The sequence below is a fragment of the Chlorocebus sabaeus genome, chromosome 20 (assembly GCF_047675955.1).
Source record: "Chlorocebus sabaeus isolate Y175 chromosome 20, mChlSab1.0.hap1, whole genome shotgun sequence".
NCBI lineage: Eukaryota > Metazoa > Chordata > Mammalia > Primates > Cercopithecidae > Chlorocebus > Chlorocebus sabaeus.
This window is the reverse complement of record NC_132923.1, coordinates 102,220,247-102,238,473: the sequence shown is the minus strand read 5'-3', so window position 1 is coordinate 102,238,473 and position 18,227 is coordinate 102,220,247. Positions and strand designations below refer to the sequence as shown.

At 51.1% G+C, this 18,227-nt stretch overlaps 2 protein-coding genes across 5 annotated transcripts in view; both read right to left on the bottom strand.

Moving 5' to 3' along the window:
* Positions 1–295: 295 nt before the first annotated feature.
* Positions 296–5,048, bottom strand: SMIM12 (small integral membrane protein 12). Of its 3 annotated transcripts, none has more exons than XM_007979477.3 (2): positions 4,920–5,048; positions 296–1,234 (listed from the first exon to the last, which is right to left on the bottom strand). In XM_007979477.3, exon 2 carries the CDS (start codon positions 1,227–1,229, stop codon positions 951–953), a length of 279 nt encoding a protein of 92 aa, XP_007977668.1. In that variant the 5' UTR covers positions 1,230–1,234; positions 4,920–5,048; the 3' UTR covers positions 296–950. The 3 variants fall into 3 exon arrangements, with proteins under 3 accessions (XP_007977668.1, XP_007977667.1, XP_007977666.1); XM_007979476.3 differs by having other exon boundaries at positions 4,895–4,982; XM_007979475.3 differs by lacking the exon at positions 4,920–5,048 and adding an exon at positions 4,698–4,807.
* A 2,991-nt stretch (positions 5,049–8,039) lies between these two features.
* Positions 8,040–18,227, bottom strand: part of DLGAP3 (DLG associated protein 3) — a 67,076-nt gene continuing 56,888 nt past the window's right edge. For both annotated transcript variants that reach the window (XM_073007516.1, XM_073007517.1), the window contains exons 9-12: positions 14,967–15,451; positions 13,918–14,009; positions 12,318–12,461; positions 8,040–11,573 (exon numbers count right to left, since the gene is read on the bottom strand). In XM_073007516.1, coding sequence (XP_072863617.1) covers positions 11,355–11,573; positions 12,318–12,461; positions 13,918–14,009; positions 14,967–15,451 — 940 coding nt within the window. In that variant the 3' untranslated portion in view covers positions 8,040–11,354. The remainder of the gene's footprint in view (positions 11,574–12,317; positions 12,462–13,917; positions 14,010–14,966; positions 15,452–18,227) is intronic.

The following is an 18,227-nucleotide window of genomic DNA, read 5'->3' as shown; positions in this document are numbered from 1 at the left end:
AAAATCCCTACCAAATTGTCTTGAATGTGAGTATATACTTTTATAGGGAAAGGCGTGTGCGTGTGTGTGTGGTCTACTTCCATTTAGACTTGAAGCTGCTACGGCCAATTGTAATGATGGTAAAAAGGTTCCTGGGAATCTGTGCCTCCAGGGTTCAATGCAACCGCACTAGTAAAGCAGTTTCCAGGGCTCCTTGACACCCTTTAATACCAATGTTATCCTGCTCTAAAACGCCTGTACTTGCCTAACTCCTAAGAAGACTCCCAAATACCATCTAGATGATAAGATTCGATCATTATGGTTCTCAGATACCACTTTAATCAAGTTTTGCACTCTACAGTGATGGGGGTAGATGATGGGGACTGTTTTCAAGCAAATTCACGAGGCACATGTTCGTCCCTGCCCCAAAGTGAACAGTCTGGGCTTCCCAGAACAGAAAAATGCTTTCCTTCCCGGGAGAATCCCATTCCTGAGCTGACAAGACAGATTTCAGTAAGAATGAGCACAAAGGATAGGGCAAAACAGTGAAGGGAGCCAGGTGCATATTTGAATTCTTCCCAGTGCAGACTGGAACTAGACATGCAGGTATCCCTCCTAAAGGCAACACCCAAATCCCAGCCATTCCCACTCAAGGCCAAACCACCTGCCCACAAAGATTGACAGCCAACGTTCATCTCATAACACTCCTCCCAGCAGTGCACCAGTAAACTCAGATGCCTGAGTGCTTGTGGCCACCACACAACAGATGCGGCCTTCCTCTTCACTGGCCCTTTGGCTGCCGCTGGGTCTGCCTGGACATCAAGGAGCAGCCAGTATTTGTGTGGCTGTGTGGTGTGGGAGGGGCCAGAATAAGCAACAAAGCCAATTAGATGTGGGTTCTGGGGCTCTGTCAACATGGTAGCAGGACAAGTCACCGCCCACAGTAGGACCGTAGGGCCCTGTGTCCTCCATCAATTCTTCTCTGGGCGGTTTCTGTTCAGCACAGCTTTCGGGGCAAATTCTAGCTTGTCCTTAAGGCTCACCACCTGCGTGTGGTCCTTGCCTAGAAGCTCATCCAGCTTGCGATCCTCCCGGCGCTCTGAGATGCTCTTTTCCTCCTCCACGGGCTGGGGGTCCTTTCCCCTGATGAACCATTCCAGGTGGTAGCCCACAGCCCCGACCACGAAGGCAACAGGGAATGTGACATAAGGAGCATAGGTACGAACCACGGTCCAAAACACAGGCCACATGACATCTGTGGAAGAGCACAAGGCAGCATTAGAGAGAACCCAGCATCACCTCCCACCAAATAAGAGCAACCCACTAGGGCTCTCCACTTACCAGGCAGCCTGGCACAATGTTTTTTACTTTTTGTTTTGTTTTGTTTTTGAGACGGAGTCTTGCTCTGTCGCCCAGGCTGGAGTACAGTGGTGCGATCTCGGCTCACTGCAACCTCCACCTCCCAGGTTCAAGCAATTATCTGCCTTAGCGTCTCAAGTAGCTGGGATTACAGCTAATTTTTGTATTTGTTTAGTAGAGACAGGGTTTCACCGTGTTGGTCAGGCTGGTCTTGAACTCCTGACCTCGTGATTCGCCCACCTCAGCCTCCCAAAGTGCTGGGATTACAGGCGTGAGTCACCGTGCCTGGCCAGCCTGGCACAACTTACTGAGCACCCACCCCCATGCAGAGCAATGCGAGAGGTGGGTCCCTGAAATAATCTAGGAAATTTCAAAAGATTCCATTGTTAGGGAAGAAGGAGGGATCTCCAGTTTACAGACTGTAATCTTTGACAAGTGTGCACCAATATATGACAATGTTCCCCACAAGGGGACCTCTGAGCCTTACCTAATAGAGCTTCAAGCCCATTGACCCCAGGCCCTAGTTTGCCAACATTTCAAGAAGGGAAAAAGACGCCTTTCTCTGCTCTATGAAATTTCTCCATGAGCGCAGCCAGCCACCTTCTCCCCATGACACACAATTCTACAATTCTCCACCATATGAAAAGTCGTTCCTTTTCCTCATGTAAAGCATAAGGAGTATATTTAAACAGTCAAATACATAATGTGTTACCTAATTATTCTGGATTTTAGGTAAATAGATAATGGTTTTATCTTATTCTGAACCTGGCTTTTCTAACAAGGGGACAAACCTATACTTCACAAATCTGCTGACTAAATCACTTTCAAAGAATCCTATCTTGGCTAAAGACGGTGGCTCACACCTGTAATCCCTGTTACTCAGGAGGCTGAGGCAGGAGAAATCACTTGAATCTGGGAGGCGAGGTTGCAGTGAGCTGAGATTATGCCACTGCACTCCAGCGCAGGCGGCAGAACGAAAACCCGTCTCAAGAAGAAAAAAAAAATTCCTGTCTTCAATGAAACCCATACCGTCGTATTTACATAAAAAGCTCCTGAAAATATCACAAATCATTATACATACTCTGGATACCGTAGAACTTGAAGATTTACTGTGAAAAAACACTGTACAAGCCCTGGCCGGGAGCTGGGGTGGGGGTGCGGGGACAGGGAGAGGAGTGGAATTGTCCCAGGGCCTCCTGAAATGAAGTAGGGCAATGCCAAAGTAATGTAAAAACACACAAAATGGGTCACTCTAATGGTCATTCCGTCTCAAATGATTATTACATTATCAATTATCAAAGATCATTCACAGTTATAATAACACAGCTACCATGTATTGAGCACTTATTACATGCTAGGCCTTGGGCTAGGCAATCGTATGCACTCTCTCTCTTAATCCTCATGTCCACCACGTGAGGTAGATACATAACCCACTATCAGAGGGTTAAGAGACTTACCCAAAAATATCCACTAAAAGATCTTTCTGTTTATGCCCCCGTAGGTACTTCTCCAACACTGCTATCTCTGATCTAAAGTGAACAATCGAAACCTCACCAAGGATAAGATGATTCTCTCCCTCTCTCTTTGGTTCCCAATTCTCTTTGAAGGAATCCCATTGTTCTCTGGACGTAACACTATAAGGCAGCAGTCCGCAACCTATATTTGGCACCAGGGACCAGTTTCGTGGAAGACAATTTTTCCACAGATTGAGGGTGGAGAGGGATGGTTTCGGGATGAAACTGTTCCAGCTCAGATCATCAGGCATTAGATTCTCATAAGGAGCACACAACCCGGATCCCTCGCATGCGCAGTTCACAATAGGGTCTGCACTCCTGTAGGAATCTAATGCCACTGCTGATCTATCAGAAGGTGGAGCTCAGGCGGTAATGCTTCCCAGCTGGCCCACCGCTCGCCTCCTGCTGTGCGGCTCCGTTCCTAATGGGCTGAAAACCACCACCGGTCTGTGGCCCAGGGGGTTGAGGATCCCCCCAGTAAGGGAGCATCATGAAATTTAAAATCATAAATAAATAAATAAATAAAACTGCAGCATCTCCAAGACTCCCCTCCTTATTGTCTTAGCACCAGGCACTATGACAATTTACACACTAACCATCACCTGATCCTCATAACACCTCTATGATGTAGGAATTATTAGCCCAGGCTCTTGTTAAGGCCACAAAGGCTCACAGACATGATGTTAACTTACCCAAAATCACCAGAAGTGATAGAGCCACTGATTTTGAACCCAGGCCTCTCCAACTTCAAAGTCTACACTCTTTCTAGCGAACACACTGCAGAGGTATACGGTTTCTGTTCAAATCCTGGATTTGGAGAGAGCTTCCTACAGTTTTTTTCCCATCAGCCTGGCATTTCATTACCTAGAAGAGCTTCCCCTTTCCCAAACCCTGAGATTATACTCAGGGATTTGTGAAATTCAGAGACATAACAATAGTTAAAAGAGGCACCTCTGAAGAATCCCAAACCTAATACTTCCTCATTTTACTTCCACCTTTAAAGCAAGTCCTCTGTAGAAGTAAATGCTTCCCTAAATAGCAACTGTCCAGACTTTCAAATCTGTCTTAAAACATATCGAGCCTGAGTTCACAACGATCTCTCACATGCAGCATAAAGTCTCTCTCTACCGTCCTGCTCACATTCTAATCATTCCCAAGTAAGTCAATTCATTCCTTTATTCAACACTTACAACCACTTGCGCTGTGTCAGGCACGGTGCTGGCTTACCCTGTTTGCATTTCTCAAGACACTTTAAGCTCCAAAAGGCTAAGCACCATGTCTGTCTGGCCCCATTGTGCCCTATCCATCCAGGCACCTCTCCCACCCTGCCTGGCAGAGTGCCCAAAAAAGGTCTGCTGAACGCATGAATGACAGCCCAAACAACTCCCTAGTGTAAAATCACAACATTCTCCACCCACTCTCCCCCAGAAGGTGGCAGGAGCATAACAGACGCCTTTGCTGATTGCAAAAACCTAAAGACTCCATCATAGTCATCCCCAGACAAGGTATCACAATGAAAGAGGCAAAAGTGTCTGAAAAACACTGTGACGCATATTTCCAGCCCGGCATGGAGGACGTCTGCCAAAAGCATCCGGTAAAAGTCAGCTGAGTTGCTGGGAAACCTGCCCCAGTGCGGGGGCCCGGAGGCCCAACGAGGCCAGAAGCCGTAGTCCTAAATTCAAGAACTGCTAACAAGGACAGAGGAGGCCTGAGAAGGTGAAAGAATTAACCCTGACAGTCACTCAAGCGCAGTCCAGGAATGGGAGCGCAAGTGAGGTCAGGGTCCATCCAAATGACTACCCTTCTCCCTTCTGTGGGGCTCCCGGTCCACTGCCCCTAGCCCACCTCATTCGTGGCCTCATCAACGTCCGTCCTCACTGAGGTGCCGATAAGCCCTGTCTGCGGAGGGCTACCTGGGCTGCCAGACTGGGCACCAGAGCACCCGCCAGACAGTGGGGCTGGCAGGTCTGGCCGGGACCGGGGTGGACCCTAGCGATCACTCCTCCCGTAACTCAGAGGTTACGGGCCTGGGCTGACCGCACCTGCTCGCCGGGACCGCGCGCTCACCTGCGGCCCAGCCCACACTCCCCAGTGTGGCCCCCGCTCTCCGCCCGCTCGCCGGGAGCACGGAAGTCGCCGCTCCCAGCGGCCCGCGGGACCTTGCCCTGTGACCCTGCCCACTGGCCGCCAGCTCTCGGAGCGCAGGGATTGGCTGAACTTTAGCCAAAGGACGGAAGGAAGCTAGGCGTCCGCAACCGGGCCCCACTGCGCTGAAATGGACGTCGCGCCCCCTGGTGGCCTGGATGTTTCTCAGTGCTGTCGCCACGTGCTTTCTGCGTGGAAAAAGTGAAAGATCATCCAGTCATTTTTTTCAACTGATGTTTATTAGGTGTCTTCTAAGACCTAGGTCTTGGCACGCAAAAACAAAAGACATGATCCCTGACCTCAAGCAGCTCTTCTTAGGAAAGTATAATTTAGTGCTTTAAGACCTCTTGGGATCCGGGCTAGCTTTCTAGTGACCTTGGGAACATTATTAACCTGTCTGAGCCTCCCTTCCCGTTCTGTGTAGAGGTAAAAACACCCATTTCGCAGGGATGGTGTGAGGGTTGGATGAGACAATATTTGTAAAGTACTGTGGCAGGCACACAGCCAGCAGGGAAATAAATGTGGCTAGTGTTAGTGTAAAAATAATTGAAATATAGTAAAACCTAAGTCTTACATGACCTCTTGGGTACAAGTATTCACTTCCTCCTCTGTGTCCCCACTGTACCCTATACAGACATCAATTTTATCATATACAGAGAAGTCCCAAAGCTCAAACTTCTTAACGGTCCCACAAGGCCCTTCCTACCTTCATCCCACTAATCTCAGCCTGCATATTTATTTTGCTCGCACATACAAAACCCGGCAGACCACGCTGTTTCACACCCAGTGAATTACTGATGCTTTTTCATCTACCTAGAGTGTCCTTCCCACCTTTTTTTTTTTTTTTTCTTTTTAGTTTCACTCTTGTTGCTCAGGCTGGAGTGCAATGGCGCGATCTCGGCTCACCACAACCTCCACCTCCCAGGTTCAAGCGATTCTCTCCTGCCTCAGCCTCCCGAGTAGGTGGGGTCACAGGCATGCACCACCACGCCCGGCTAATTTTGTATTTTTAATAGAGAAGGGGTTTTTCCATGTTGGTCAAGCTGGTCTCGAACTCCCCACCTCAGGTGATCCGCCTGCCTCAGCCTCCCAAAGTGCTGGGATTACAGACGTCAGCCACTGCGCCCGGCCGCTTTTTTTTAAACAAGATCTCGCTCTGTCACCCAGGCTGGAGTGCAGTGGCACAATCATAGCTTACTGCAGCCTCGACCTCCTGGGCTCAAGTGATCCTCCCACTTCAGCCCTCCGAGTAGCTGGGACCACAGATGCACACCACCAGGCCTCGCTAATTTTTGTACTTTTTGTAGAGACTGGGTTTCACCATGTTGCTCAGGCTGGTCTCAAACTCCTGAGCTCAAGCAATCTGCCCACCTCAGCCTCCCAAAGTGCTGGGATTACAGGCATGAGCCACCGTGCCTGCCCATGCAGTGCCCTTCCCGCCTTTCTTTACTATGCCAAATTGTGCTCTGGCACAATTTTCAAACTTCAGGGACACCTCCAGAGGAAGCCTCATACATAGACTGCTTACCACGTTAGGCACCCTTCCCCTATTATCTCAAAAGCTCAAAGCTAAGTTCTGGCAGTTAAGATGGAGAAAGGGGAACAGTGTTGTAGGGACCAAGGTTCACTGAAAATCAACTGACAAAAGGCAGATTAATAGGAGAAAAGACATACAAAATTTTATTTTAACGTGCATAGCACGGGGTGGGGGGCGAGGGGGCGGGAAGGGAAGGGTCACAGGAGAATGATTACCCAATAACCCAATGGGGTACAGAAGCTTATACACCCTTTTTCAAAGGGGAAGGGGAGAGATGGAGAATATAGACAATTCTTTTGAGGGAAGCACGTGATTCTTAGGGCGAAAAAATGGACAGAAATTAACTTGAAAATGATTCTCTTTAGAATTTGAATGCGCCCGAGAAGCAGGCATCATCTTGTGAAAAATCCATCCAGGCGTAGTTGCCTTCCTCAGTCTTCTTTTCTGAGATAGATGAGATTTCGCGGAGGGGAGGAAGGCAATTTTGTTTCTTTTGGAAAGAAGTTTTCTTGATTAGATTAGGACATCCTAGAGAGAGTGCCTCCCTATACTTGGGAGAGAAGGTTAGAGGGACCTTGATTCTGAGGCAGCTTTGAAGGCCTCTCACCATGTCAAAGCGCCAGTCTTTGGGGTATCGCTTTCTGAGCCCCAACAGTACAAAGAAATATTTAGGAGACCGTGGTTAGCAGAACCTGTTCACTAACTGAATATGTGGAGACGAGAAGGGAACAGAACTGCCCAGAGTAACTGGCATTTGGCCAGCCAATCATGTGCTAGGCATTGGGGATGCAAAAATGGCTGGGACCAACCTGCCTCCAGAGTTCTCTGACTAAAGAAACAGATGGGTCTACAAAATGTCAATAGAATATAAGAAATGTGATGACAGAAGTATACACACGCAGCACAGAGGAGGATCTTCAGCCCGGCCAGGAAGATTCAGGGAAGGCTCCCTAGAGGAACCAGGCCTTGAGCTGAGTCTTGAGTCATGGCTAGCAGTTCCCTCAAGCAGAATTGCTGAGGGGCTCAGGAGCACAGACTTAGAAATCAGATAGCCATGGGTTCAAATCCTGACTCTTGTCTGCTTATCTCAGAAAAGCTATTTACACTCTTTGTTTTAAAAAAAGACAATAATAGTACCCACTCCTAGGGTTGCTGTGAGTATTAAATCACCTAAATGTGTATAAAGTGCTTGGCATAGTAGTTTGCACCTTCTCAGTGCTCAGTAAATGGTTATTGACATGTTAAGTATTTCCCAACTGTATTGCTCCTTCTGTAATGTCCTATGTCCATTTGTGGCATTACTCATTCATTAAGCCAGAAATCTGAGTGACACCTTCAAGGCGTCCCATCTTTGTGTTATTCTCCAGATCCAGCTTGCAGCACGTATGCCTCCTAAATGTCTCTCAAAGTCAACATCATTCTCTCTTACCTGGACCACTTTAGCAGCTCCCTCAATGGTCTCCCTGCTGTCTTGTTGCCCCCTCCAGTCCACGTCCTGTCTTTTGGCCATAGTTTTATCTTTAAATAAAACTATGAGCCAATAAAACTATGAGGCCTCCATCTTAGCCCCCCACCCCCAACTCTATGGGTTCCTCCTGGCCATATCTCCTCCACGCCCTCCACAGCCACCATAACCTGTCACCCTCTCCAGCCTGTGCTTTCATTCCCAACACACATGTGCCTCCACGGCTTTGCCCAGGTTTGTCCCTTGGCCGGAAATGAATTTCTCCCTTCTCTTCCTTGACTACAAAATGCTAATTCATCCTGCAAGATCCAGCTCACAAGGCAGAAAGCTCTCCCAGACTGCCTGTGCTATGGTTGTACCCTCCAAAACTTACACTGAAATTTGTCATTGTAAGTATTAAGAGGTGGGGCCTTTAAGAGGTTATTAGGCCATGAGGGTTGCACTCTCATGGGTGGAACTGACGCCCTTATAAAAGGGCAAGTTCAACTCCCTCTTGCCCTCTCTTCCCTTCTCACCTGCCATGGGATGACACAGCAAGAAGGCCCTCAAGAGTTGCCAGCACCTTGACACTGAATTCCCCAGCACCCAGAACTGTGAGCCAATAAATACCTGTTCATTATAAGTTACCCAGCCTGCAGTATACTGTTATAGCAGCACAAAATGGACTAAAACACCCTGGTTGCTAGAGGCTCTCTCCTCTCTCAACCCCTTGGCCCCTCTGAGAGAGCAGGTCTCCCTTTGCACCATAACTTTCTGTTTATGTGCTGGCCATGGCCAGACTGTAAGCAACATAAGCCAAAGGACTGTACCTAATCATTCACTGATCTATGGGGCTCAGCATAACTACCTAGGCCACAAGAACCAAAGGAGACTCATCCACACCAGACATAGAAAAGTCTATGAAAAGTCATAGACCCATAAAATGCTGTATAATGTAAAGGTTAAACTCAGACTCAGCCACTTCCTGGCTTCATGGTTTGAGGTAAGCTGTTTAAACCTCTCCACACCCCAGTTTGCTCATCTGTAAATGGGGATGATAACAATATCTGTTTTACAGCGTTGCTCTGAGTTCAAACCTCACCCATGCCCCAATTTTAGAGATGATAAAACAATCTCAGAGAGGTAAACTGACCCAGCCCTTCTACTGGAGACCCTTAGACAGTCATCCAATATAAGTCTTCCCAAACCTGGCTGCTCAGAATCTTGTGGAGCACTTGTTAAAACCTTATTCGAGGGCAGAGTCTATTCACTAAGTCTTGGACCAGGCTCCAGAGTCTGTGTGGGATCACCTCCAAACTAACTGCTTTTGGGAATTCAGATCACATTACAGCCCTCCTCACCTTCCAGGCTCATGTGAGTTTGTATTGTGGACCATCTCTTGCTTTTCAGAAGTTGTCTACCAAACCAGTCTGTAAAACGTTCATGCCACTCTTCTGTTCAAAACCCTTCTATGGCTCCCTACAGCCCACAAGACCCAGGCCACCTGCCTCCATGAGACCCAAACACTGATATAATCAAGACCCTGTGCTCCCAATGTCTCTTCCTCCTCCAGGCCTTTGCACAGCTGTTCCCTGATCTTGGAACATTCTTCTCAACCCTGGCCCTCCTTCAGCAGCTAATCCCTAATCATCTTTCTGGCACTCACCCCTGTATTTTAACTGCTTGCTTATTTGTCTGTTTTTCCCATATGACCATAAGCTCCATTAAGGGTAGAAACTACATCTTGTTCAAGGCTATTCCTGTGGCGCCCGAAAGGGATAAATGTCTGCTGAATAAATGAATGAGAAGAATTAGCTGATCCAGTGTGGCCCAGAAAAGCAGCCAATCCTGAAGGATTTTCCTCCTGCCTGGAGGTGACACACCAATCCAAAGGACTGCTCAAGAAGTGGAAAGGGACTTTCTGGGTGGAGAATGCCATCAGCCCTCTCTGGTCTAAGCAGCCTGCAAAGCTAAAAGCTCATGATTTGGCATTAGACCTGGGTCCACCACATTTAGCCCTGCGACCTCAGACAGGTCGTGTAACCTGCCCTGAGCTTTGGCTTTCTCTTCTGTTTTAAGGACCAGCCACATTCATGTAAAGCACTCACCCCTTGCCTGACCCACACTGGCCACTCAATAAAGCCATCGATACTAGGTTCTGTTTGCCATTTAGCTTCCCAGGAGAGCTCTGTTCTTTGTACTTCCTCTTCCCCCACCCCAGCCTCCACCAAGGTGGCCACCCATAGGAGGCATCAGAAAATGTGGCAGAACTGAAGTTTTTCTGCTGCTGATCAGGAATGACTGGAGCAGAAGGAACATTGTGTCCCTAGGGGAAGGGAAACCAGTTATTTGTCAATACCTAACAATCACCACACTCCCGGTTTATCAAGCACATGCTGTGTGCTCAGCGAGCTCCGGACTTCCCTCTCTGGGGAACCCTGGGGACTGGGAGGCAGAATGGGATACAGCGAAACCGGAAAAGAGGAGAAATTGACACCCTCCCCCTCTTCACCCCACCTGGGCCCCTCCAAGAGGGTCCAGGTCCTTACTGTGGGCATCAGGGGGCCGAATCTCCTTTCCACCAGCTGGCCCATCCCTGGGAGGAGCTCAGGCAACACCCCTGCTGTCTCCAAACCAAGAGAGTGGGCTCCCGGCCCCTTCTCCCTTCACCCCCGTCCTCCCACACACGGGATGGAGGTGGCCTCTTCTGGAGAGAGCAGCTGGCTCGAGTGCAGTTCTGCCGTTTTATTTTTCCTGGGATACTCAAGGGGATGTGGGAACAGCCACAGGTGTGGTGAGGGGAAGCCCCCATCTCCCCTACCCAGCCGCTGGGAAAGGGGAGAGGCCCAGGCGCCCTGGTCCTGGGTTGGTCCAGCCACTGTGGTCCCTGGGCCCAGTGGGCAGAGGGCTGAGGATGGAGCCCCTGGGAGAGTGGGGCGGGCTCCTAGGCGGGGTTCGGGATTCTTCATAAAAAGCCACGAAGCTTGATCCCCACGAAGCCCAGCCCCGCGGGGTGGGGGGAGGGGACGCAGAGCCCAGATGGGGGGCCCGGCCCGGCCTGGCCCGTTGGGGGAAAGAATGGCAGAGATGGTGCCCATTGGAAGGAGGTGGGGACAAAGCGTCGGACCAGGTGGGCGGGGGATCCAGGTGAGGGGCGCAGGGCGGAGAGGCACGGCCCCCTGCCCAGCCCGGGCGCCTTCGCGTGGGGTCAGGAAGGTAAAAAACCCACGAGAGTGTGATGGGCCCGGGGGCTGGGGCGTGCGGTGCCGGTGGGGCGGGCGCACGGGGCGGCCCGCGTTCACAGTGACCTCGACGCTGGGTGTACAGTACGGGTGGAGAACCGCGGGCCCAGGCCGGGCTGGGCGGGCCGGACCGGTCACAGCCTGGTCTGGGCCTCGGGGATGTAGATCTCAATGCTGTCAGCGCTCTCGGTGGCCGAGCTGTGGCGGAAGGAAGCGGCGCGCTTGGCCGCCAGGAGCCGCTTGCGCGCTTCCTGCCGCTGCCGGTCCACGGAGTCCAGGGAGCGCTCCTTCACCGGCACGCCCCGGCCCCGCAGGGGCTTCTTTGGTATCGGCGGAGGGACCTTCTTCTCCTCCTGCGGAGTAGAGGACAGCGCTGAGCTGGGGCGCCGAACTATCCCAACACCCCGGTGCCCGCCCCCGGAGCGCTGACAACCGCGTGGCTCCGAACGCGATGGCGCTCAGAATCCGCCACGGATCCCGCGACCTGAAGCCCCACCTGCGCCTGTTCCGACAAGGTCAAATCCCCACATTTTCCACCAAAGCGCGGCGCGTTCGAGCGCCCCCTGGTGGCGCCGTTCTCAACAGCTCGCATCAGAACCGGGTTTTCACTGGGGGTCCCGACCCGGAGGAGGGAGTTCCCGACCCAGGCTCCGCAATGAGGGTGCACATACCAGGCCTCTGGCCCTCATCGCAGACAAGGTCCAGCGACCTGGCGGCTGAGGGGACTCTCAAGGCTCTGCCCTCGATGCCTAGGCCCGAACTGAAGACGGTCTGTCCTTCTGTAAGGTCTACTTTTGCCTTTTGCTCCTCCAGCTGCAGCCACCACTCCCCGCCCCTCCCGTCCCGCCCCCCCCCCCCCCCGGGAAGCCTTGGGGTTCTGGCAGCTCAAGCACTGATGAGCACTGGGGCCAAGCAGACGGCAGTGGCCACGAGCATGGTCACTCTGGAAGGGGATGGTCACCTATCACCTGTCCAAGGCTGCCCTTGCTGCCCATGGGTCCCTTCCCCTGCCCCCTTGTTCGTCCCACCCTTCACCTCTCTGGGAAGGGGAATTTCCCAGAGTCTGGCCTCTTTGCCTGAAGGGACCCCAGCCCCACCTTAGGCTCCAGGAGTTTCCAGCTGTTGGCCTTGAGTTGCTGTAGCTCCAGGAACTTGAGGGTCACATCCTCGATGGAGAGCTGTAGGAGGTCCCAGAAACCCGCCAGGTCCTGGAAGGTGGGCACAGGGAACGCAGTGGGATCCTGCAGCAGAGGAAGACAGAGGGAAAGTGATTGGTCAGGGAGGTCTGAGCCCCAGGCAGGACTACCCAGGGAACCTGCCCCCGATAATTCTTCGTGGGTTCTTTTCTATTTTCCCTAAGTGTTGGCCAGTCTGAGAAACAAAGGGAAAGAGTACAAAAGAGGGAAAATTTAAAGCTGGGTGTCCAGGGGAGGCATCAGATGTCGGCAGCTTCCGTGATGCCCCCAAGCCACAAAACCAGCAAGTTTTTATTAGTGATTTTCAAAAGGGGAGGGAGTGTACAAATAGGGTGTGGGTCACAGACATCGCATGCTTCACAAGGTAATAAAATATCACAAGGCAAATGGAGGCAGGGCAAGATCACAGGACCAGGGCGAAATTAAAATTACTAATAAAAGTTTTGGGCATGCATTGTCATTGATAGTATCTTATCAGGAGACAGGGTTTGAGAGTAGACAACGCATCTGACCAAAATTTATTAGGCGGGAATTTCCTTGTCCTAATAGGCCTGGGAGTGCTACAGGAGACCAGAGCTTATTTCATCCCTTATCTACAACTGTAAAAGACAGACATTCCCAAAGCAGCTATTTCAGAGACCTCCCCTTGGGAATGCATTCTCCTTCTCAGGGATGTTCCTTGCTGAGAAAAAGAATTCAGCAATATTTCTCCTATTTGCTTTTGAAAGAAGAGAAATACGGCTCTGTTCTGCCCGGCCCACAGGCAGCCAGACTTTAAGGTTATCTCCCTTGTCCCCTGAAAATCGCTGTTATCCTGTTCTTAAGGTGCCCAGCTTTCATATTGTTCAAATACACATGCTCTACAAACAATTTGTGCAGTTAACACAATCATCACAGGGTCCTGAGGCAACATACATCCTCAGCTTACAAAGATGACAAGATTAAAAGATTAAAGACAGGCATAGGAAATCACAAGAATATTGACTGGGGAAGTGATAAGTGTCCATGAAATCTTCAGAATTTATGTTCAGAGATTGCAGTAAAGACAGGTGTAAGAAATTATAAAAGTATTAATTTGAGGAACTAATAAATGTCCACGAAATCTTCACAATTTATGTTCTTCTGCCATGGTGTCAGCCAGTCCCTCCATTTGGGGTCCCTGACTTCCCGCAACAAGGACAAGAGAAAGTCCTATCCACCCTAACTGCCAGGAACCTCAGCCTGGGAGAGTGGGTGGGGGCTGGGAGACAGGGGGACAAGAAAGAGCCCAGCCCTCCCTTCTTGTGCACAAACACCTGGTCCTACCTCCAGGCACAAGATTGACAGCTACCCCTGCAGGCATGCAGGCCTGGTCTCACCTCTGGTACACACACACTCTGGGTCACCTGCCTGTCTCACCTCCAGAACACACACACTCTGGGTCACCTGCCTGTCTCACCTCCAGAACACACACACTCTGGGTCACATATATCTGGTAGGATCTACTACTATGGGCACTCACCATGCTTTGCTGACACAGCCGGAAGAACTGCTGAACCTTCTGGGACAGGAGAAGTTGTGTGCTGCCCACAGCACTGCGGATCTTCTCCAGGACTAGAAAGCAGAAGGAAATTCAGGGAGGGAAATGATGCATCTCCTTCCCCAGACTCCAGGAAGTCTGCCCTGAATGGTGACCCCTCGGTTGCTTGGCACTGTCTATCCATCAATCTTCTCCAGCCCCAGCCCCATCCTATCCTCAAGTTCATAACAAGTTCTTGCTCCACTACACCAAGACTGTATCCTCAGACCCTGATGTTCCCTCCTTCATACAGCCTACATTTCCTGAGTGCTCATCCTCCTTTATCCTTTCTCCCTCCCATATCAGAAAACAGACAGAAACCAGCCCCAGCCTAACCTATAGCCTTGGCCGGGGCATTAGCTCAGTGACCACCCATTGGCTAAGCTTTGTTCATCACTCACCAGTGCATGCAAGACTCCTTGGCTCTTTAAGAATGACCAAGTAATTTAATGTACGTAACACATCTTCATAGTCACTATCCCCTCAACTCAGAGATTCTGGAGTAAGACTGTGTCTCTCAGTGGATCTGACTTACAGGAAGGGCCAGGCTTTCCCTCGGGCCAGGGCCATGTCTCCCTGGCTGAATCTCCCTCATCTATGCCTCAGACAGGATCTGACATTGTGAACTGCCTCCCTCCCTGTAATCTTGGTCCCACCACCTGGATCCCCACACCAGTCCAGATCTTAGTCCCCATAAACTTGGTGATTTGGACTAGTAGCCATCCATAGAAGGTCCAGCCCTTTGGCCTGCATTGTCTGCAGTCCCAGCCCCTGGCCTCTAAAGCTGCACCGTGTGCACCCTGCTCCCTTCCAAGAGCTCCCAGCATGCCTTGCTGCCAATGTTGACCCGCCACGCTCCAATGCAGACCAGTGAGGCACAAACTGAAGGGGCCTCCTGTTACACTGCAGCCCCAGCCACCCCCATCAGGGTCGCCTGAGCACACACTAGGCCATGGTCCCCAGAGTCCCCTCATTCCGATGCCGTGACTCACTCTCCTCGGGTAGCTCATAGTCCTCCGCCTCACGCTCCATCTGCTGGCACCAGTGCTCCAGCTTCTCCACCTCTGCCCGCAGCATCTTGATGAACCACTCGCCGTCCCGTGGGCAGGGGGACGCGCGGCCTGAGTCGGGGAGGCTACGTGAACCGCGCTCTATCCAGGAGTCACGGCGGCCGGCCCCGGGGCCGGGGGTGGGGGCGGGGGCGGGGCCGGGCGACCCATCAGTGGCCGGCGGCTCGTACGGCAGTGGGTAGCCCTCGCGGTAGGCCCACTGGCCCTGCGTGTGGACCGTGCGGAAGACTGAGTAAGTGGGGGCCCGGGGCCCAGGCTGGGGCTCAGAGGCGTGCCTCTGGAAGGAACGTCCAAACTGCAGGGCCTTGTCTTCTGTGGCAACCGTGGCCAGGCCTGCCAGGCCCTCCAGCTCCAGGTCTGCCTGCACGCCGGCCGTCACACTGTTGGAGCGCTTGAACCTTGCTCGCCTGGGGAGAGGGGTGGCTGTCATCCCCCATTGCCCAGGCTCATCCCAGTTCTCACCCCCACCCCAAGCCAAAAAAAAGGAAGGGAATGAGGAAGGGAACCTACAAAGTGATGGACATTAACCTATGCACTTTAAATATATTGGTCCTGGCCAGGCGCGGTGGCTCACACCTGTAATCCCAGCACTTTGCGAGGCCGAGGTGGGCGGATCATGAGGTCAGAAGATCGAAACCATCCTGGCTAACACGGTGAAACCCCATCTCTACTAAAAATACAAAAAATTAGCCGGGCATGGTAGCGGGCACCTGTAGTCCCAGCTATTCGGGAGGCTGAGGCAGGAGAATGGTGTGAACCTGGGAGGCAGAGCTTGCAGTGAGCCGAGATCCGCCACTGCACTCTAGCCTGGGCGAGAGAGCGAGATTCCGTCTCAAAAAAAAAAAAAAAAAAAAAAAAATATATATATATATATATATATATAGGTCCTTGCAACAGTTATGTACATAATATACCTACCTATTGCACTGCCTCTAGACAGGGGTGACATCCATACTATTTAGCAATCAGTTCAGTCCATGGACAGAGCAGATGCTGGCATACGCCAGGCAGAGCAGGCACAGACCAAAATGCTGCAGCAGTGCCCTGGAGAGGCTAGATTGTGGGGTGGGTCAGAGGAGCCAGGGTGGTGGCTCTTTACCAGTGAAGGCAGAAGTATTTCCATTTTTTTTTTCTTTTTTTTTTTTTTTGAGATGGAGTTTTGCTCTTGTTGCCCAGGCTGGAGTGCAATGGCACGATCTCGGCTCACCACAACCTCTGCCTCCTGGGTTCAAGTGATGCTCCTGCTTCAGCCTCCTGAGTAACTGGGATTACAGGCATGCACCATTTGTCTCTTTTTGGAAGAGACAGGGTTTCTCCATGTTGATCAGGCCAGTCTCAAACTCCCAACCTCAGGTTATCTGCCCCCCTCGGCCTTCCAAAGTGCTGGGATTACAGGCATGAGCCACCATGCCTGGCCGAAGTATTTCAATATTTTAACAAATGCTATGTCTATGCTAGTTTACACCAGCTGCACTAGAGTGTCCTCAGCCCTACCTAGAGATGAGTAAACCAAGTCAACCCAGCTTCAAAGTAGCAGAGCCAGGATTTGGACTCAGGGCTGTTGGGCTCCACAGTCCAAGCACTTCGCACTGCACCAGCTGCTAGAACATCACAGGAAGAAATGCCTTGGAGCAGCTGCGGGTGGAGTGGGCCTGCAGCTGGGAGGACTTCTCTAGGGACCCCGATGGCTCAGCCCAGAGCCTGGCCAGACACAGTCAGTCAGTGCCAGTGGAGCTGAATTAAGTTATTTGCAGGAATGACATAGGGCTTGGAAATTTCTTGTTTTTGAGTTAATAATATGCAAATCTTATGCAAACCAGAAAGTCAACTGACCTTGTTCATTTTTTCCCTGAATTCAGAGTTCTTTTCTATAAAGAAGTCAGTGGTCCCTTAAGATGCATGAGGTTGGGACCAGGCAATACTTTAAGAAGTGGGAGCCAGGAGATGTGGGAGGTGGGGGATAAACAGAAGATCAAGGTTTGGAAATTCAAGGACCACAAAAGAAAAGCCTGTGTGTCCTGAGCTACCTCCACCCCTACGTGGTCAGAAGGGATTGTGGGGCCAGCTCTAGGGGTCCCTCCACCTCCCCAAGAGACTCTCCCAACCCCCGCAACTTCAGCCTTCCTCTTGCTGCCCAGGCCTTCTCTCCCTGCCTGCCTGCCTACTTCTCTCCAGCTGGCAGGCTGCCTGCTGGGAGCCTGTTGCCATAGAAACCAGGCCCAGAAGGATGCTGCAGGACCCAGGAAGGAGAGATGCACTCATGTGCAGTCTCCAACGAGCCCTATGTCCCAACCCCCACCCAGAGAGGGAGAAGAAGAGAGAACATATCCTCATTGCCTCCCACACAGTCTTCCCCTCAGTGTCTGCCCTGTCCTGCCCTGGTCAAGGCTTGTACCACCATCTGCCCTGATGATTAAACTGGCCTCCTTTCAGATACCTCTGCCTCCATGAGTACACTGCAGAGGAAGAGCATGGGACCAGGAGTTAGCTCTGAGTTCTAATGCTGGCTTTGTCACTGTGTGCCTTTGTCACTCACCCTCCATCTAGGTCATCCAATGTGTATGTGTATGTACTTAAAATATATATATAATTAGATATAAATATACACACATATATACATCTAAAAATACACACATATATACAATTATAGAAATAGATAAGTAATTGCCAAGGTAACTCCTCTCTCTAAAATTATATTTTGCATATTTTAAGATCTGGGGCCCTCCCCAGTCCACCCAAGACTGGAATAGTCTTCCTAAAGCTGAGCTCTGCCAAGTCATTCCCCTGCTCAAAACGCTTCCACAGTCCCCTACTACCAACAAGACAAAGTTCAGACTTCCTGTACCAGCATTATCTGAGGCCCTGATGCCCTGGACACAGTCCTCCTCTTCAACCTCATCTCCCCCACATTCTCCTTGTTCCCCAAGTTGACTCCAAGTCTTTGCACATGCTATTTACCTGCCTGAAATGTCCATTCCCTGCTTAAGTCCTGTTTCACCTGTTTCAGCCCCCTCTGCCCCCAAGACCACTCCTGAGTACCACACCTCCCTCAGCAGTCCTCCTGGCTTCACAGGCAGCCCTGCCGTTCCGGCAGATTGTTCTTTCTGGGGAGAGTCTTGCGTGTCTAACTGCAGTTAGGATGCACCTTCACTTGCTTTGAATGTGCGTGTGCCTTTGTGCTCT

Coding starts and splice junctions, on each gene's coding strand:
- SMIM12 (XM_007979477.3), bottom strand. CDS start 1,229: ATGTGGCCTGTGTTTTGGACCGTGGTTCGTACCTATGCTCCTTATGTC.